This window comes from Drosophila miranda, chromosome 2, assembly GCF_003369915.1.
Source record: "Drosophila miranda strain MSH22 chromosome 2, D.miranda_PacBio2.1, whole genome shotgun sequence".
NCBI classification, from domain to species: Eukaryota; Metazoa; Arthropoda; class Insecta; order Diptera; family Drosophilidae; genus Drosophila; species Drosophila miranda.
In genome coordinates this window covers 7,072,136-7,091,053 of record NC_046675.1, presented here as the reverse complement: position 1 = coordinate 7,091,053, position 18,918 = coordinate 7,072,136, and the positions used below count along the sequence as shown (strand labels likewise).

Below are 18,918 nucleotides of genomic sequence, written 5' to 3'. Positions count from 1 at the left end.
CCTAAAAACAAAAAACAAGGGGAACTACTTTTATACCCAGTAATAATCAGTCATATGTGAGCTTAAACGATGTATTTTTTAGAATTTTGGTATTCATGATTTTCTTATATTAGATTTGATCTGCTTCCAATTTTTTTTAACTTTTTTTTTGTACATCTATTCTCACACCAATATCAGACCTTAAATCTTGCTCCTTCCGCCAGAGCGCACACCTTGCACGACGAAGAGTGTGTGAGAGAGAGAGACAGAGAGTGAGTAAGCGCGTGGAAGGCGTTGCTGATCCAACAGATTTTCGTCCTTTGTTGGGTCAGCGTTTCAGCGTGATATCACAGGAGTCTGGATACAAAATTTTGCTGCTCTAGCTCTTATAGTCTCTAGGAACTAAGACGGACCGAAATCGGTGTATCAATCCGGCTATTGATGCTGATCAAGAATACATATATACAATTTATGGAGTCGGAAACGTTTCCTTCTATCCACTTTCTCCGCAAATTGAATGTACCCCTATACTCATCGAGTATGTACATCCAATTTATTCCAGAAGCAAAAGTATTGCTCACTTGACTTGCAAATGGGTTTGCTGGCTGGGCCTGGATCGACTGATCGGCAGGTAACACTGATCAGGTAAATTAGGGTGGCCCAAAAAAACGGAGACTTACAGCCAAACCATAATGTCATTAGCAGAAGAAAGGGCTCGTTTGAATCTGATTAACTTCATTCTGTAAGCTGTGCCCATCCAATGCTGTGTTAAGGACCAGTCTAAAGCGGCAGGTAAGCCACAGAGCGTTCCCCTGCCGTCCATTAGGCCGGCCCGCAGATAATGGTTACATACGTACGTATCGTATATACATATATTCATTTTCGGGTTTGCCTGGCTTGCATTATTTTCAGAGTCGGAATTTCAGCGTCTTTGTTTCAGTTATACGAGAGCTGGCGCAATGAGCAGTAGCCACCTCTTACGCGCCCTGCGACGCACCTTGGGCCTGGGTCGTAGCCAGCTACCGGTTGATGGCCGAAATGTAATACTCATCACGGGCTGTGACTCGGGCTTGGGGTAAGCAAATGGATAATCATCGGCATACCCACAGAATTAATAGCCGACTTTCTCGCACAGCCACTGCCTGGCTGTCTACTGCCACAATGTGCTCTCCATGACGGTCGTCTCCTGTTGCCACAACCTCAAGTCGGATGGGGCCCGTTTGCTCCAGCAATTAAGTTCGCAGGGCGACGAACGCAGGCGAATGCACACCTTAGAGCTGGATCTGCTGCAGCCGTGCTCCATACGGCTGGTGCATGACAGACTCCAGGACATACTGGCAGAGGATCCGAGCTACCAGCTGACGGCTCTCGTGAACAATGCGGGCGTCATGTGCTTCGGGGAGTTCGAATGGCAGGTGCCCGAACAAATTGAGATGCAGATCAACTGCAATCTCCTGGGCACCATGCGATTGACGCGCCAGCTTTTGCCGCTGCTGAGGCAGCAGCGGGGAAGGATCATTAACGTGACCAGTCACTGTGGTCTGCAGGCCCTGCCGGCCCTCGCTCCCTATGCCGCCTCCAAGGCGGCCCTGCGCTTCTGGACCGACTCCCTGCGCATAGAACTGCAGCAGTACGGCTTGGAGGTGGTCAACTTTATACCGGGCTCCTTTGTGCTGGACAGCAACATAGCGGCACGGCAGCAGCAGCACGCCCAGCGGATGCGCGAGTGCTTCAGCGCTGAGCAGCACGCCCACTACGACGTCTACTTTGAGCAGTTCAATGGATATCTGAAGATCGTGTCGGGCTACAAGGCGCCCAACCAGCTGAAGGATGAGGCGCTGCTGGCCAAGTTCAAGGATGCCCTGACGAGCACACAACCATCGGCGCTGTACATACACGAGCCCTGGCGATATCGTGTGTATCGCTGGCTCTTTTGGCTCTGTCCCACGCCTCTCGTGGACTGGCTTACCCTGCGCTTCTGTGCGATGCCCACATACGAAACAAGCGAGCGAAAGATCGGGTAGTGTAGTTGGTAGTCTAAACATTTACTGGAGCAGTTTGAAGATACTTGGCTAGGGCTGTGGCTAATAAAATTGAGTAAAATGCATGCAGGTCTGCCTGTCTATCCTGGAATGGGTCACAAACACAAACATGCACTAAGAATATATATATATATAACACACATCACAAAAGACAGAACTCAAAAAGATAAAACAATCACAGAATGGAGGTGGTTTAGTAGCCGGTGCTGCGGCACCTCTCGAAGACCGCATCATTGAGCAGCTGGAACCATTCGCTGGCATAGGTGGAGTCCTCGGCGGCACGGAAAAGCAATAGCTTTTCTTGCGTGGGCAGTGGCGAGGAGAGATAGAAGCTGATGGCCGTCTCCGTTAGCTCAGCGTGGTAGTTCTTCAGGGCCCACTCGAGCAGACGCAGACAGTTGTGGGCATCTAGGAACTGGACGAGACGCTGTTGCAAAATCACCTCCAATTCGGGTATAATGTACACGCGAGACATCTCGAATGCCTGGATCAGGGCGGAGTAATTTGGCTGGGCCAAATGCTGCTCGTGGCAGCCAATTAAATGCAGAAAATAGCGCAGACCGCAGGCCGTATAGTCCTGCAGCTGGATCTCGCCATGATGGCCCTCGCGGAAGTCGCTGTTGAGCATCCGATTGAAGACCTCACTGCTCTCGCACAGCAGCTGCTTGTTAAAGCCAATACTAAGTGTAGTGTCATCTTCTCTATTTACAATAAATCGCATATCGCAGTTCTCATGCATGGGCGTTAAATCATTTAACTGCAGAGTGCAGATTCCAGCTGTGGTCTCCGCAGGATCGGCCTCGGGCAAACAGATGCCCAGAGTATAGCGCGACATGGATGTCACAGCATCAGCAGCCTCTTCCGCATACAGATCCTCGCTTTTCTTGCGTAGCAGCAGCTCAAAGAGCAGGTTCAAGGCATTGCCGTCGTAGAGAAACTGGTAAAGCAGACGGGGGCTTTTGATGATGTAGGCCACGGATATGGCAGCACGTTGCTGGGCATTGGGATCGTCGCAGCGCAAGAGTCGAACCAGCTCCTCTTTGCCATAATTCGATTCGCCCACGTTGGTAAGCGTTTCCAGAAACGAAAAGCCATCTTTGCGCATCTACAACCAAAAGATACAGAGATAGGTATGGGTATGTTGTCGAATATTGCTGACTAAGATGTACAATACCTCTTCCAGTTTTGTGAGCTGATACAGTTGATGGACCACGCCATGTTTGATGATCTGGGCAAAGAACTGGCTCTCCCTGAAAGAGAAACATTGAGTTTTAGTGAGTTGTACGCTTTAAGATAGAGATTGTACTCACAGTAGAATATTTGTTAGGGCATTGGCAAAGTTGTTGTTGGCACCAAACAAATTGATTGCCCTTATTAGCGTATCCAGTGTCTCCGGCTTGCCCAGCTCCACTCGCTTATTCAGCATCAAAGTAATGCGATACAGGAGATTCTCAATGATGTCTATGGTGTCGCCAGCCTGATGTCGGAATTGAGACATCAGAGGCGGCACATCTGAGCTGAGTTCTTCAACGTCTTCCTTATCGGACAACGTGTCGTCAATGGGTTCGGTACCGTCCTCAATTAACTTTAAGATATCCAAGACATTCGAGGCCTGGGCCCGATTGGCGGCTATGCGTCGCTCTCGCGTCTCATTGTTGGTCGTGGAATTGTCATCTTCGTCCTCATCGTCGCTGCAAGTGGGCGAATAGTTGTCATCGTCATCATTGGGCAACAGATTCGAGGATGGAGACATGCTGCGCGAGCTGCACGGGCTGGTGGTGCGAAAGGAGCGCGGCGAGCTGCTGGGCGAATCAAAGTCCGAGGAATCGAGGGTTTTCGCAAACTGCAAAAGAACAAAGGTGAATATTGCATATTATGGATTCAATTTAAAGATAATCACCTTTATTGTGGTTTCCTGTGTGGCTAGTTCGGTTATTTTACGCTTCTTTCCACCCTGCAGCCGCTCCTCGCGTCGACGCTTATGATGCTCATCATCGCTGACCAGATAATCGTTCAGCTCCCTCACCAGCAAGGGCACCAGACCCTCATAGAGCAACAGCTCCATGCTCAAGTTGTCATATTGAAAGTTGTTGAAAATGTGAAACAGCGATGAGCGCTCGCTCTGGGAGTGCGAGTCCCGGATCATGGCCACCAGTTTGCGCAGAGCTCCACAGCGTCGGATTTTCGAGCGACTACAGGCATCCGTCGACAGCGTCGATACTATGTTTATGCAATGCCGGCTCTCACTCTCTGTCAACGGCTTGGCCATGTTAACAGCCATGAGCATCTCGCAGGCAGCCACAATGGCATCCGCTGTGCTCAGCATGTAGAAGGCGCACGGATCCTTGCAGAAGTTTGAAAGAATTTTCAATGCTGAAGCTCGCTGGTCGCTGTCCTCCTTCGCAAAGTAGACAATCGATGCCAGCGAAGTACTGCGCGAGACGGGCTAAAAAGTAAGCAGATTTGATAAGTATTCATTCGGAGTTAGGGATTCCGATTAGGACTCACCTCCCATGCCTTCAGGCCGATCGGTTGGGCAGAGAGCAATACAAGACATTTCAGTATCTCGTGCGCCAGCTCGATGGCTTCGTTCTCTTTCGGGAGCACATAGTCGCAGTTGCGCGTCGAGTACTTCAACATCTGATGATCGAAGATGTCGCTCCGCACGCCCTCCAGATTGCGGGCCACCTCCTCAAAGTATTTTTCGCGGTGCTGGTTCCGCTTCAGGCCCATCAGCGCCGACACCTCGATGTCCTGGGCTGGCGGCTCCTTGGGGGCCTCGGTGTTCTTCATGACACCCACAAAAATGCGCATCATCTGCAGGAATCCGTTTGCAGCGAGAAAATGCTTAAAAAACTGGTTGCTGACCAACAGGAAGCGGCAGACGCGAAAGGCCATGATCCGCGTTTGAACAGAACTTGTGGATTCAATAATGTGGCAAATGGCCGGAGCAATCGCCGCATACTGTACGTTGAGGAACTGCGAAGCCTTCTTGCTCTTGGCCAGATTTCCCAGCATGCGGCAGGCGCGGCATTGAATCACAGGATTGGGTATAGTCTTCAAGATAGTAACCAGTGGGGAGATTACCTTGCACTCCACAGCCTGCGAATGCGAAACATTAAAGAGATACTTCAAGAGAGACTGTGTGTTTATGATGGTCTTACCTCAATGCAGGCCTGCTCATCCGTACAGCAATTTCCCAATATACTCAGAACCACTTCCATTATCTTTTCATTTAGCTTGGTAATCAGGCGAACCTACAAGACCAGTTAAATTTTTAAAATCCATATTATACTCCCACAGTGGCTCTCAAACCTTACCATTATGGGAACACCACCAGCAGTGCGAAACAAAACGATTCCATCCTTGTCTTTCACCAGATCTGTGCGCAACTTAACCAGGCATTTGTACACAACAGTTCGATCTGTCGAGGCTTTGAGGACATTTAGCATGCCCTCAACCTGCTCTAATGACCAAAACATTGAATTGATATTTATTTTGCTTGAATACTTGCTATTTCAGTGGCTCTCAAACCTTACCAAAACGATGCCATCAAAGTATCGATACAAGAAGAATATCGATATTTTATAATCATCGATATAAAACCATCGGTACTAATTTTAATCAATAACAGCATCGATATTAATTTTTTAATCATCTCAATTTTATTTGTGGGGCAACATTTTGCATACCCTGGGAAATGGATATTATAGAACTGAGAGAAGGCACCAATAAAGGCCAAAACTAGTCAGTTTCTGTTTTAAAGGTATTTCAACGATATTTTGAAGGTTTTGGTCTTCTTACAGAAACCAAGAATGGGTATCGGGATCGAGATATATTTACAAGACCCTAATCATATGCATTAATATGTCCAAAACAAAACAATCTGAGATAATTTCTATATTAATTACGTTTTAAAACAGCTTGGAAAACCAGTTTCTTCACATATATCAAGGAAATAGGGTATACCTGCGCCCAAACTCCGGTTGACGTGACATTCCATACTCACTTACGTTGCCACAGTTTTTTTGTTGACCTTTTTTGCTTAAACCTTGTTTCATACAATATACAACAAAAGAGAGTACTTAAAAGTAGTCAATCAGGTAGAAAATTTATTCATGAATGGCCTAAAATTATGTGGGCAGAGCTAATGGTTTTAGTTAGGCAGCATTATTCAACGGAATTAAGAAATTGAACAATTGGAACGATTTTTCTCTTACGTTTGACCTTTTTCGCTAAAACCTTTTTTTAAGCTAAATCCAATAAAAGCAAGTATTAAAAAAAAGCCAGTTAAGTAGAAAAATGATTCATCAATCGTATAAAATTATGTGGGCATGACTAAATGCTCTATATAGCAAGTAATATTCGACGGAATATCAAAAACGAGGAATATGTAAAATAGAATTTGAATTCGTCAGTATATTTACGGTATATTTTGAGGGTTAGACGGTATATTTTATCAGCTGTTCTCTTGTTTTGTTTTTATTGTTGCACAATCCAATTTTATTTTCAACGTATAGAAATCCAATAAAATCAAGAAAAAAGCCAGTTAAAACACGTTACACCGTCCAGAGATAAATGTTAGCTGCCAGAATGCGTTTCGTACAATATTTGCGCAAGGGTGACCTTGCTAAGCGCCTTGGTCTGCTCGCCGACGATCAGAAATCTCTGGTGGAGCTGGCAGGAGTGGAGGGCGTGCCCAGCGATCTGAAGGCGTTAATTGCCCAGAACCCGAACATCGAAGAGCTGGCCCAGAAGGTGCAAAAGCAGCCCAAGCTGGAGCTGAATGATGATGTCACTTTGCTGCCCCCTCTCACCGATCCCGGCAAGATCATTTGCATTGGTAAATATTCGCATAGAGGAAGCTCTGCACTACAGGTGTTAATGTGTGTGAATTTTTGTAGGATTGAACTACCAGGACCATTGCGATGAACAGAACAAGCCTGCGCCCAAGGAGCCGATGTTCTTCAGCAAGTTCAACAACACCCTGGTGGGGCCCACAGACAATGTGATTGCCCACAAGGCGAGTGACGTACGTAGAATGTCAGATAACCTCTGATAAGAGAAGAAGACAAGTGGAAAATTCCATTCTAATTTCGACAGAAAATCGACTGGGAGGTGGAGCTGGTCTGTGTCATTGGCAAGGTTGCCCGCCATGTGCCCAAGGATAAGGCTATGGACTACGTCTTTGGTTATACCATCGCCCAGGATATCTCGGCGCGCGATTGGCAGAAGGAGCGCAATGGAGGCCAGTTCTTGATTGGCAAGTCGATGGACACATTCCTGCCACTGGGACCGGCTGTGGTGCACAAGAGTCTGGTCAAGAACGTGTACGATCTGAACCTCAAGACATGGATCAATGGCGTTGAGAAGCAGAACGGCAACACGTGCAACCTGATCTTCAAGCTCGACGATGTGATCAACAGATTGACTCAGACAATAACCTTGCTACCCGGCGATATTATCGTCACGGGCACCCCCAAGGGCGTGGGCATGCACCGCAGTCCACCAGAGTTCCTCAAGCCCGGCGATGTCATCAAAACAGAGATCGTTGGTCTGGGCACCATGACCAACAAGGTTGTTGCTTCCTGAATCCATGGTGATTCCCGTGAATTGTTATAATTGTTATGTGTGTAACGAAATAATTGCATTTAATCAAGCGTTAGACTTTGAATGGTTTCGATTTGGTGGCATAGTACTCGTCACGTTTGTGGTAGGGTGCGTACGGATCATCGATGTAGTGCTTGGGCCGGCGCCAGTAGTCTGTGACCATCTTGTCCAGCAGCCAGCTCTGGGAGGCATTGGTGAAGACATGCTGGCGTAGTCGTCGTCGCAGGGCGTTGGACTTCTTGAACAGCTTCTTCTGGCGGCCGGAGTGTGTGCGTATCCAGGCACCCCAGTCGAGACGCTTGAAGCGCTTCAGCACTGCCTTCACCGTCTTGCGTTTGCCCTTGATGAGCGAGAATTTGGTAACGCTGCGTACGGGAGGTGTTCCTGGAGTTCCCAGAGCGGGCAACTGAAGCAGCTGCAACGAGGCTGGTGCTAGTGTATGGGCGGACAGCAGACTGGGCTGCTTCTGAATAGTCATTAGCTGGCCAAAACAGGCACGTTGTGTCTGTTGCACCAGCGGCGCCACCGGCGGAACGCGACACACGCCGCGCAGGGCTATAAAACGAGCCACAAATGAAAATCAGTAGTCTTATAACAATTGAGATGCATTGGACCTACCGCTTGTGAGTAGGGTTCGCAGCATTTGCCTCGGTTAATACAGAAATCCGTCAATTCCAAAATCAAGCGACAATTTTCCTTCTGCCAGTCAATCGTCGCGTAACACCAATCAGCTGTTTGCCGTTCACACTGTAACAATTTTTAATCATATTTTTGGCAAATATTTGATGTGATTTTAAAACTGTCACGTCAATACCAAAAGAAAAAAGACAAAATTTTAGTACTGCCGAGAACATTTCAACAATAACATAGTAAGGAATATTGAAAACACTGTATGGCAGAGACTATATTTGCCATTTGCTTGCCATTCACCAATCAACGCGGACACCTGAGCAGTGGAGAGGTCCAGAGTATTGAACGGAGAGAAGAATCGGGCAGGAAAATTAGTTCACGCCGCCGGCCATAAATACGGGAGCAGGGGCACCAAGCTAGAGCGAAATTCAACAAATATTCCATAATCAAATCATGTATCGGCTAGCGGTTCGAGATCAGTGCAAGTGCGCCTTGCAGGTGAGTTATGTGATAACACGACCGACGAAAATCAATCGTCACGTTGCCCCGCACCGACTCGACCGTTCTCTCGCCCCGACACCCGCTCCCGCACCCACTAACAAGCCCAATTGCAAAATATACAAGAAGCGCTGGTTATGTCATCTACCAAAAGCAGGAAATATGCGAAAATGTCCAAAATTCCAGCTGAACTTTGCTTGAGCTGTGGTTGCGGTGGCTCTGGGTCGCCGGGAGGGGCTGGTCACGCGACGTGGATGTGCTAAAAGTAATGAAATACAAATACCTCTTGCCTCTACTTTCGGTTTCGGTTAGCGCTCCCTGCAAACAACAACAAATGGCAGGCATTACAACAGCAGCAGAAGGGAAGAAGGCAGCAGCAGAAGTGGACAAGGCAATGGGCAGGGTCTACCACCGCCGCCACATATGCGAGAAGCTGGCTTCGGCAAGTATTTGGTCTTGATCGCTCCCCTGGCTGCTGTCGGCGGTGTAATCACCTACGCCAAGTGAGTATTCCAATCCTTAATCCTGCGTACAGCCCCAATTAAAAGGCCTATTTTCGTGCAGGTATGACGATGACTTCCGAAAAATGGTGGAGAAGAAAGTGCCTGGGGCCGAGGCGGTGATCAAGGTGGCGCTTCAGGAGGAGCCACCATTCAAGGGAATCACGCAGAGTGTCAACGACCAATTCGACAAGGTGAAGGCTGGCTACGACACGGTCAGCTCCTCGGTGAACTCTGTGACCTCCAAGGTGACGGGCCTGTTCGGTGGTGGCAGCAGCAGCGACAAGCCCAAGAGTCCGGAGCCCAAGGTGCAGCCTCTGAAGAGTGAAGCTCCCGAGGCCAAGAAACCTGCCGCTGCACCAGCAGCGAAAATTGAAACGAAAACTGCCAAGCCCGATGCTGCTCCTACGCCCCAGCCAGCTGCCGCGCCCAAGCCCGCACCCAAGGTCCCCCTGCCGCTGCCCAAGGAGGTCGTCGAGCTGGAAAAGGCCATTGAGTTGTCGGCCAAGCTGGCTGTCAAGGAATACAATGCTGCCATTACCGTGCTCAAGGGGTGAGTTAAAATAAGCCAGGGATTGTTCCATTTTGAGGCTGATTGTTTTCCTTTGCAGCTTCAATGAGGACGTGCGTCGTGTGGTCGACAGGGCTGTGGAGACGGGCGAGAACACGCTGTGGACGACCCTGAGGAACCGTGCCAGTGCCCGGGATACAGCCGTATCCACAGCAGAGCGAGCAGCCCGCGAGGCTCAGGAAAAGATTGGTAATAAAACAAATAATGAAATAAGTTTTTATCAATCTATGTCAGTTATCCTTTTTCTGGACAGTGGCCTGTGAGATTGCCCTGAGCGAAGTGGCCACAGCAGAGAACCACAAGAAGGTGGAGTCTGTCCGCAACAAGATCAAGAAGCTGGTGGATCACATAGCCAACGTCAAGGATGAGCTGTACAGGCACAAGGATACGGCGAGTGTGTCGGACAAGTATTGGCGCAATGTAGAACAGGCTCGCAACTATTTCATCGATGAAATCGAAGCCATCTTCCCCGGCCTTAAGCTCTCCGATAAGAAGCTCAATCTGTCCAAGGAGGATCTCGATCTCTTCATTCTACACGCCTACACCCATGTCCTGGCCTACCAGAAGGAGCTGCAGCGCCTGCAAACCGACGGCGAGCTGCGTCTCAAGCGCGCCATCGACTCTGTGCGTGGCGACAACGATTCGGAGGCCCTGCGCGCCCAGCTGGACTACCACCTGGAGGCGGAGCGTCGCAAGCTGGCCGTGGAAAACCAGAAGAAGATCTTCCACATCAATGCCGAGTCCGACAAGCAGCTGCGTATGCAGCTCAAGAAGCAGGCCGAGGCCCATGCCGACCACATCAAGGACATTGTGGCCCAGCGCGAATCGGATCTGACGCGCAGCTTCAAGCGTGAGCTGGACGACAAGCTGGCTGTCGAGAAGGCCAACTACAAGCTGCAGCTGGCCACTATGCTGGGCAAGCTTCGCGGCATGGATGCTGCCCTGGCGGGTGAGTTGCAAGTGCGAAAGTTGTGGGGTACCTTGGGCTGGAGTTTGGCTAGATCCCCTGTTTCCCTGCTAGAAATATAACCTTGTTTATTCCTTTGAATCATGCTGCGCTTGTGTAGAGATAGAGGACGAGTTTCAAGGTATACTTGACCCGCACTAACCCGTTCGCAAGGAGTCCTTAAATCATCTGCTGACCCACTTTTGTTCCTATATTTCGCAGACCGCGCCGATGCCGAGCGTACGGCCAACCAGTCCCAGGCCTTGTGGGCTGCCTGCCAGGCCCTGTGGGCTTCTGTCCGCAATGCTACGCCAGGCGTCAGCTACAAAGACAAGCTGCGTCCACTTCAGAACGAGATCAAAGCCATTGCGAAGGTGTCACGTAAGTTTAAATCGAAGTGAATTGATTCCTTTCATTCTTGTGAGCATCCTTTTTGCAGAGGGCGACGATCTGGTGGCAGCCGTGTTGGAGAGCATGCCGAAAGAGGCCCGAGAGCGCGGCGTATATCCCGAGGATGCGCTGCGTGAGCGTTTCCTCAGCGTGGAGCGCGTGGCCCGAAGGCTAGCCTTGGTGCCAGAGGAGGGGGCCAGTCTGCCCATCTATCTGCTGTCTTATGTGCAATCGATATTTATCATGCGAGCCGATAATCCCATCTCCACGGACGAACTCAACGACAAACCCTTCGATTACAGCAAATTGGACACCTATGACATACTGAACAGGGCCAGGTGAGGCCATCTTTGAGCTCTCTTTGCGCTCCATTTCTGATTAATTCTGTGGTATTCTAGGTACTACGTGGATCGCAGCAACTTCCTGTTGGCATTGAAGTATTTGAACCTGCTACAGGGTGCGCCACGCAAGGTCGCTGGCGAATGGATGAAAGAGGTCCGCCTCATGCTGGAGATGCAGCAGGCGGCCAACACACTGATGTCCCATGCCGCCGCCAGCGGTGTCGTGTATTTGTAGATTATGTTTCCTACCTCTAACCAAACCCGATTTGATTTGTTTTTAGTTCAGGAGCTGAAGAAATGCAACTCAAAAGATAATTAGGTAAAAAAGATGCAAAGCAATATTTAAAATTCCTACAAGAGAACAAAACCTAGCAGCAGAACTTTAAAAAATGATAACGTATATATATATTTGTAAACGATTGTTTTAGCTTCAAATATACCAATTATATTTAGAGAAAGGACATAAATGTTAGGATCCGCAATTTGGGGGCCCAATCAGATGCAGTTTCTTCTTGTTCTTAGAGGATACTTCAATCGAACCACCTTACCCGAGACAAATATATTTGTTTTATTCCATACAACTTGTTTCTATAAAGCTGACGTTAGGTAAAGAAGACACATCATGTAACCCTTTTAAAGCCAATCAAATATACATTTCCGAAATTTCAAAATTGCCCGCCAAAGATCAATCGCCAATCGATAACCGCTAGCTGTGCACCCCGCAGCAGCATATGGACAGCGCGGTACTGATTGCACCCCTGGCGAGTCAATCAGCTGGTCGATTGGTTTTTATTGAAATTTTCGGTTGCAAAAAAATATCCACGAAAATTTCGAGTGCGTTAGCCTTTTGTCAATTTAAAATTTGCCCACACAACTGTCGTAACGCGAAAGCTAACGAGGAACATGTCAATGCTGGCCAGAACCCTAGGACGCACCGTTTTGCAGGTAAACCTCCCCCGCTTCGAGCGAGGTCTTACATAAACACTTGGGCAAGCAGCAGCAGGCGCCGATTCTGCCTATGCTGCGGTGGCTGCTGCTGGCCCTCGCTGTGTGCGAATATGAAGATGACAGTATTTGAGGTTATAATCCTCGCAAGAAGATGGATTAACTATTTGATTTTTTTTGCAATATCCTTAGGCGGCGGCTGCACGTAGTGTACACACCTCAGCGACCCTCGAAAAGGTTCGTACAGGACATAAAATACAGGATGCAACCTATGGAGCCAATAGAACAACCTGTACACTGATTCCCGGCGATGGTGTGGGTCCCGAGATCGTGTATGCCCTGCAGGAAGTCTTCAAGGTAAACCTTTAGCCTTGCCTCTTCTCAAAATGTTTGCTATCCAAGTTGGCTTTTCTTTATTTAGGCAGCCAATGTGCCCGTGGACTTCGAGTCCTACTTCCTGTCGGAGATCAACCCTGTGCTGAGTGCCAAGTTGGAGGATGTGGTGGCCTCCATCCAGAAGAACAAAGTCTGCATAAAGGTGGGTGCTCCTGTTAAATCTAGCAGAGGAGATAACATTGCTGATTATTTCAATATTCCCTCCGTTATCGTAGGGCATTCTGGCTACTCCCGACTACAGCAATGTGGGTGACTTACAAACCCTGAACATGAAGCTGCGTAACGATCTGGACCTTTACGCCAATGTGGTGCATGTCCGTAGCTTGCCCGGCGTCAAGACGCGCCACACCGACATCGACGTGGTCATCATCCGTGAGCAGACGGAGGGCGAGTACTCGGCGCTGGAGCACGAGTCTGTTCCCGGCATTGTGGAGTGCCTGAAGATCATCACTGCCAAGAAGTCGATGCGCATTGCCAAGTTTGCCTTCGACTATGCCACCAAGAATCAGCGCAAGAAGGTCACTGCCGTGCACAAGGCCAACATCATGAAGCTGGGCGACGGCCTCTTCCTGAGGTGTTGCGAAGACGTCGCCAAGCTGTATCCCCGCATCCAGTTCGAGAAGATGATTGTGGACAACACAACCATGCAGATGGTGTCCAATCCGAATCAGTTCGATGTGATGGTAACCCCCAATCTGTATGGTGCCATTGTGGATAATCTGGCCTCTGGTTTGGTGGGCGGTGCTGGTGTGGTTGCTGGTGCCTCCTACTCAGCGGAGACGGTTGTGTTCGAGCCTGTGAGTCTTCCTCAATGACTGTGTGTTTTTAGTAATGATTTGATTGCTTTTCTTAGGGTGCACGTCACACCTTTGCCGGTGCTGTGGGCAAGAATGTGGCCAATCCAACGGCCATGATGCTGTGCGGCGTGAAGCTGCTGCGCCACATCAACTTGCCCACCTACAGCGAGGTCATCTTCAATGCCATAAACAAGGTGCTCAACGACGGCAAGGTGCGCACCAAGGATTTGGGCGGACAGTCCACCACAATGGACTTCACCCGCGCCGTCATCGCCAATTTGCACTAGAGATTGGAAGCAGGCAGAGACCGATCCGCACAGGAATCAGACTCCTCAGCAACCGGCAACAAAATTGGCCCCCATGGCCCGCACTTACTATATAGACAATAGACAGTTTTCTTTTTGTGTGTTGTTGCCGCAGCGAAATTTGAATTGTTAAAAGAACATATGATTTGCATTCGTTTTTAGTTTCTCCGCCCCTCCCGTGTAGTATGCTGTTTCCTTATTTGTCCCTCCCATGTTTTCAATGAGTATTATTTCTGGCGAATATTTAAGTTTAGTCCAATACATCCCGCCCTGATTTTCCCTTAGTTTTACCGATTGGCCGATTGATCCCCGATTATGATGTAATTATGTATTATTTTTCCCCTTCCAATTGTTAAAAGATAAACCCGAGATGATATCGCTTAAGCAATTTAAGAGATAGCTTTGAGTGGCTCTCCACTCTACTCGAGGCTCCGACGTAGAGCACGAGATATGATAACAATAAATTCAAATCTACATTAATTATGGTTTAAAAGTCATTGTCAGTTCAAGAGCTGTCTAAATTTTAAGTAAAACAAAGAAAAAGAAAAAAAAACAAAACATTACTCGAGAGATTCTGTTTTAGTTGCTCTTTGTCATGTCGTGCCACCGGGAAATGTTTAGCCAAGCTCCTGTTCTTTCAAGCCAAAAGTCGAAGCTTTTGTCGTTGGACGAGCAGCTGATCCGTCAGCTGTTCTACAAGTATCACACCTTGGAGTGCTTGGAGTTGTCCAAGGCATTGGACAAGCAGTCGTGAGTACATAGTTGGCAGTCGGATTGCGATCGCTATAAGGAATAAATTAATGGACTTTTACAGCGATGAACCAAAGGGGGTTTCCGTTTACGGGAAGCGTTTGGAAGCCGGCTCCAAACGGAGGACCAGCACTACTAGCGTAAACCCAAAAGTTTCCCAGAAAAGTTTCCCCAAACGGAGGACCAGCACAACTAGCATTAACCCAAAAGTTTCCCAGAAGGGGTCCGCTGCGAGTGTCCGTCCCAATTCCCCCTTCTCCCACCATTCAACAGCACCACGCCGACATTTTGAGTCCTCATTCCGTGATAGTTCGCGTCTTAATTTAAGTGCCACGTCACGCCTTTTTAATATGTCCCACTGTTTGCGTCCAAATGCGAGTGCTACATCCCATATTTCCAATGTCTCCAAGCGTCTCCAGGAGCTGGCCAAAGCCAAGCAGCCGCCCAAGGTTTTGAGTACCAGGCAGCCATGGCATCTCACCTGCTCGATGCGGACCTTTAAGGCCAGCGATCGCCTGACGCTCTTGGCCAAAAGCAGGATGCCATCGACCGAAAAACTATACAATCCCTTCAGCGTGGCTCAGCGGGCATTGACCTACAAAGGTAAGGAATATCCAAAGAATTTTACGACTAAGACCCATGATATGATCGCCCTTTATAGCCACTGAGCGCATTAACCTACTGGCAGTGCCCGGAAAGAGGACACCCGCTGTTGTGGAATACCCGGAGATCCAGGTAAGATCGATACGCAAAGGATTCCGCCCCGGACTTCTAACTCTGCGGCTGTACAACCTGGCCGCTCCAAAGCTGAGGGAGGACACCACTATCCGGCGGAAGCCGTTCACAGTGCGACGCAGCGCGATGCGGGCCAAGTTGACGCCGCGTCTGGAGCAACTCTCCCAGCCGAGACAGCAGTTCAGCCGCAACTGGGAATGAAGTCTACCGGGCTAAAGACAGGCCACAGTGCACTGTAATCCTGTGACCAGATCCCTGTGACCTGCCATTGCCCCGTTCACGCATTTGAATAAATAGTTAAATAAACTTTTAATCCTAAAGGGCAGTTGACCAAACGATGCGAAACGTGGATAGGCCAAAAAATAATATCTGAAAGGATGAAAGACCTTGTTTCCCCCAATCCTTAGCCGCCCTTGGGCTTGGCCAGGGCGATGAGGCGTGGCGTGGCCTTGGCCTTGAGCGCTGCCGGCGAGATAGCGAACGGATTCTCGCGTATGTGGGTATTCTCGAACTCCTTTGGCTCGGCCAGCTCCTTGATGCGGGACGAGGCCTTGTATTTGAGGGCATTTGGGGCGATGGCAAACGGATCCTCCTTGATGTCCGCCGGCACCGTATTCGCTTCGTGCATCGTGAGCGGCTGGGACATCTCCTTGATGCGGGCACTCGCTGGAAAACATGTGAATGATCAGAAAGGGGCAGAAAGTAGAGGACTATGGCTACCCACGTTTGTATGTCAGTGCATTGGGCGACACCTTTTCGGGATTCTCGTTAATGTGGACATTCTCGCGCTCATTGGGCTTGGCCATTGTCTTGATGCGTTTGGTCGGCTTGTATTTGCGCATTGTTTCCGTCAGCTCCCACGGGGTCTTGACCTCGTCCACGTAGCGCTTGGGGCGCGACAGTCTCTTGAGGCGACCCTGACTCATCTCCTTGAATTGTCGTTCCTGTGCGGGGGAGGGATGGAAAGGGGCAAGGTAATTAGGAATTGAATCATTTACCTTTCGGCTGGATAACTTACCGGCTTTGGGGGGCTCGGCACCACCTTCGGTGTGGCCAATTTTGCGAAGAATCTGTTCTGCCGAATCTTTTGCTTTTTCGTAGGCTTCTTCTTCTTCACTCTACGCCGGAGAAGGGAAAGAGTATTACAATCGGGCAGTTAAGGGACCAGGAGGGACTTACGGTTTCTTCAACGGCTGTATGTTCGTCAGACGACTGTAGAGCGAGAGGTAGCTATAGCGGAGCAGCCGATTCAGAATCGATTCACCGATCGAGTCGCCCGTGCTGAGGGCAAGCTGCCGGCGGTTGAGCAGCCGCCGCACCGTGGGCAGGGCCAGCTGCTCCGTGCGCGTGTAGCTCGGCTGATCGGCGTGGACAATATCGATCGTTTTGCTGAACTGACACGGGCACTTGGGGACGTAGCGACATTTCCGATGGCGGGGCAGGGCCATCTCCATGATGCGCCGGCGTTTGACGAACATGCGGTCATGGCGACGGTAGAGCTTGGCCAGCTCCTTGCCAATGTCCTTCATGAAGCACTCGCCATCATAGGGAATGGGTTCTTTGATACGGCAACAGTCGGATCGATCCATGTCCGACAACTTCAGGCAGGTTGTCAGCTCCGGACTGAGGTCGCATTTCAATCTCTTGATCATTGAAAATCGTTTAGAATTTTCTATAGGCTCCGAAATTTAGAAATTTGTCTTTTTTTATATTTTGAACTCCATCTGATTTTGTCGAAAGTTGAATTTATCTGATGATTTTTAACTACATTTACATCAAGCATTCAATTTACTAGAGAACAGCCAACTTTTCAGTTGAAATTCGGAGAGGGGATGGAGAGTGATCGTTGTGGGATTTTAACTGCATTACAGAATTTAATCTGAAAAAAGAATACGTTATCCGAACATATAAATGGGAGGTCTAAGGGATGTGCTCCGGGCCATAGCCATGATGCCGCTGCTGTATCGCAGAGTCGAGAATGTGGCGTCTCGTCTGCTGCAGCAGGGACCAGTGATTGACGGCGGAATTGTTGGCTGAAGCCCACCCCCCGCCCCCATTCATACGCCTCCCAGCCAAACGCTGAGGTTCAGCTCCGAGACGCGTAAGTGAATCAGTATATAATTGTGGATACCTATAGTTTATAATATATCTTCCTTTACAGAAGGCTTATGTCCCCTACGCTTTGCCACAAACCGAGTTGTATCCGCCCTCGCCTCGAAATACAGAGTCCTATCCAAGCATTACCGAGGCATATTCGAGACAGACCGAGTCCTATCCCAGCCAGGCAGGATCGTATCCCAGCAGGACAGAAGCGCACTCCTTGCAAGATCCGAACCCAACAAGCCATCGTCATCCTTCGACCTGGCCTTCGACAACAAGGACTCTGACTATGGCAACCAATGGAGGGGCTACGCGGGATACCAGGCTCTAGATAGATATCATTGTTGTTAGGTTTAAGGATATACGCGTCCTTATAATTAGATAGTAGATACAAATGTTTTCCACTTGTTTATTTATTTAAGAAAATTATTTAAGCTAATTTTTGATGAATAAAACTATTGAAAAATCATACATACTTGCTGTATCCTGTATGGGGAAAGTATAGCGGAGAAAACTAAATATTTTTCATTGGGGAAAATGTCCTTGATCCTTGATAAGGACTCAAATAAGTCAAGGACACTCTTTCGATCATAGGAAGCCGTCGGACTCTTAGATCGGGCCCCCAATAGCCGAGAAAACTGAATATGTGCGCTTGGGGTTGTTGGAGTCCATACCGAAGGATGAAGGACATTTTTCACGGCAGGCCATGGCACGCCCCGTTCAGACCACAAATAAGGAAGAAAACAAGATAAATATATCCGGAGAAAATTTCATTGATCCTGGGTCCTTGATAAGGACTGCATTAAATCAAGGAAGCTTGTCTGAACATTAGAAGTCGTCTCTTGTCCCGAACGGGCCACCAATAGCCGAGAAAACTAAATATGTATGTATGGTTGGAGCTGTTGGAATCTTTGTCGAAGGATTAAGGACGTTTTTCTGATCACGGCGTGCCATACAAGTAAGGGAGAAAACAAGATATATGTGTCTAGAAAACATATCCTTGATCCTGGGTCCTTGATAAGGACTGCATCGAGTCAGGGACAGTTTTCCGAACACAGGAAGCCGTCGCGCGTCCCGTTCGTGCCTCAAATAACGGAGAAATCAACAAAAGTTGTTGCTGTCAATTATTGTACAACAAATTGTTGTTGTACAACAAAAACTCTCAAGTTGCGGCCGCTCAAATTGCCAAAGTCGAGAATTTTGAAACTGGGATACCAGGCGAACAGAAATCAGCAGCAAGCAACTTTTGCGATTGCAAAAAAATCATTGCATACTTTTGGGGTTTAAAAAATGAGAGGGAAAAAATATATTAAAATTAAAAAAAAAAAAACCAGTGACCTTCTGCTGATTTCTGTTCGCCTGGTATCCCAGATCTGAAAATCG

At 48.6% G+C, this 18,918-nt stretch overlaps 8 protein-coding genes across 9 annotated transcripts; 5 read left to right on the top strand and 3 right to left on the bottom strand.

Moving 5' to 3' along the window:
• Positions 1 to 130: 130 nt before the first annotated feature.
• On the top strand, positions 131 to 2,086 carry LOC108156754 (D-beta-hydroxybutyrate dehydrogenase, mitochondrial). The gene is made up of 3 exons (XM_017288415.2): positions 131 to 771; positions 892 to 1,054; positions 1,115 to 2,086. Exons 2-3 carry the CDS (start codon positions 939 to 941, stop codon positions 2,001 to 2,003), a joined length of 1,005 nt encoding a protein of 334 aa, XP_017143904.1. The 5' UTR covers positions 131 to 771; positions 892 to 938; the 3' UTR covers positions 2,004 to 2,086.
• Positions 2,006 to 5,550, bottom strand: LOC108156753. Its single transcript, XM_017288414.2, has 7 exons — positions 5,342 to 5,550; positions 5,186 to 5,278; positions 4,530 to 5,123; positions 3,922 to 4,467; positions 3,332 to 3,864; positions 3,196 to 3,271; positions 2,006 to 3,126 (listed from the first exon to the last, which is right to left on the bottom strand). Exons 1-7 carry the CDS (start codon positions 5,501 to 5,503, stop codon positions 2,215 to 2,217), a joined length of 2,916 nt encoding a protein of 971 aa, XP_017143903.1. The 5' UTR covers positions 5,504 to 5,550; the 3' UTR covers positions 2,006 to 2,214.
• Positions 5,551 to 6,511: 961 nt separating this feature from the next.
• On the top strand, positions 6,512 to 7,686 carry LOC108156094 (fumarylacetoacetate hydrolase domain-containing protein 2). Its single transcript, XM_017287383.2, has 3 exons — positions 6,512 to 6,864; positions 6,926 to 7,053; positions 7,125 to 7,686. Exons 1-3 carry the CDS (start codon positions 6,600 to 6,602, stop codon positions 7,611 to 7,613), a joined length of 882 nt encoding a protein of 293 aa, XP_017142872.1. The 5' UTR covers positions 6,512 to 6,599; the 3' UTR covers positions 7,614 to 7,686.
• Positions 7,647 to 8,426, bottom strand: LOC108156095 (39S ribosomal protein L35, mitochondrial). The gene is made up of 2 exons (XM_017287384.2): positions 8,250 to 8,426; positions 7,647 to 8,186 (listed from the first exon to the last, which is right to left on the bottom strand). Exons 1-2 carry the CDS (start codon positions 8,272 to 8,274, stop codon positions 7,684 to 7,686), a joined length of 528 nt encoding a protein of 175 aa, XP_017142873.1. The 5' UTR covers positions 8,275 to 8,426; the 3' UTR covers positions 7,647 to 7,683.
• Positions 8,427 to 8,505: 79 nt separating this feature from the next.
• Positions 8,506 to 12,082, top strand: LOC108156090 (MICOS complex subunit Mic60). 2 transcript variants are annotated; one of them, XM_033388590.1, is made up of 9 exons: positions 8,506 to 8,759; positions 9,072 to 9,262; positions 9,324 to 9,812; positions 9,871 to 10,019; positions 10,084 to 10,779; positions 10,898 to 10,918; positions 10,999 to 11,157; positions 11,216 to 11,504; positions 11,565 to 12,082. In XM_033388590.1, the coding sequence occupies exons 1-9, from the start codon at positions 8,715 to 8,717 to the stop codon at positions 11,740 to 11,742; spliced, it is 2,217 nt and encodes a 738-aa protein (XP_033244481.1). In that variant the 5' UTR covers positions 8,506 to 8,714; the 3' UTR covers positions 11,743 to 12,082. The 2 variants fall into 2 exon arrangements, with proteins under 2 accessions (XP_033244481.1, XP_017142867.1); XM_017287378.2 differs by lacking the exon at positions 10,898 to 10,918.
• Positions 12,083 to 12,179: 97 nt separating this feature from the next.
• LOC108156091 (isocitrate dehydrogenase [NAD] subunit beta, mitochondrial) lies at positions 12,180 to 14,430 on the top strand. Its single transcript, XM_017287380.2, has 5 exons — positions 12,180 to 12,452; positions 12,645 to 12,809; positions 12,874 to 12,990; positions 13,064 to 13,645; positions 13,702 to 14,430. Exons 1-5 carry the CDS (start codon positions 12,411 to 12,413, stop codon positions 13,930 to 13,932), a joined length of 1,137 nt encoding a protein of 378 aa, XP_017142869.1. The 5' UTR covers positions 12,180 to 12,410; the 3' UTR covers positions 13,933 to 14,430.
• Positions 14,431 to 14,524: 94 nt separating this feature from the next.
• Positions 14,525 to 15,760, top strand: LOC108156093. The gene is made up of 3 exons (XM_017287382.2): positions 14,525 to 14,700; positions 14,765 to 15,303; positions 15,362 to 15,760. Exons 1-3 carry the CDS (start codon positions 14,546 to 14,548, stop codon positions 15,634 to 15,636), a joined length of 969 nt encoding a protein of 322 aa, XP_017142871.1. The 5' UTR covers positions 14,525 to 14,545; the 3' UTR covers positions 15,637 to 15,760.
• On the bottom strand, positions 15,726 to 17,199 carry LOC108156092. The gene is made up of 4 exons (XM_017287381.2): positions 16,615 to 17,199; positions 16,454 to 16,553; positions 16,160 to 16,379; positions 15,726 to 16,101 (listed from the first exon to the last, which is right to left on the bottom strand). The coding sequence occupies exons 1-4, from the start codon at positions 17,085 to 17,087 to the stop codon at positions 15,839 to 15,841; spliced, it is 1,056 nt and encodes a 351-aa protein (XP_017142870.1). The 5' UTR covers positions 17,088 to 17,199; the 3' UTR covers positions 15,726 to 15,838.
• Between the last annotated feature and the right edge of the window lie 1,719 nt (positions 17,200 to 18,918).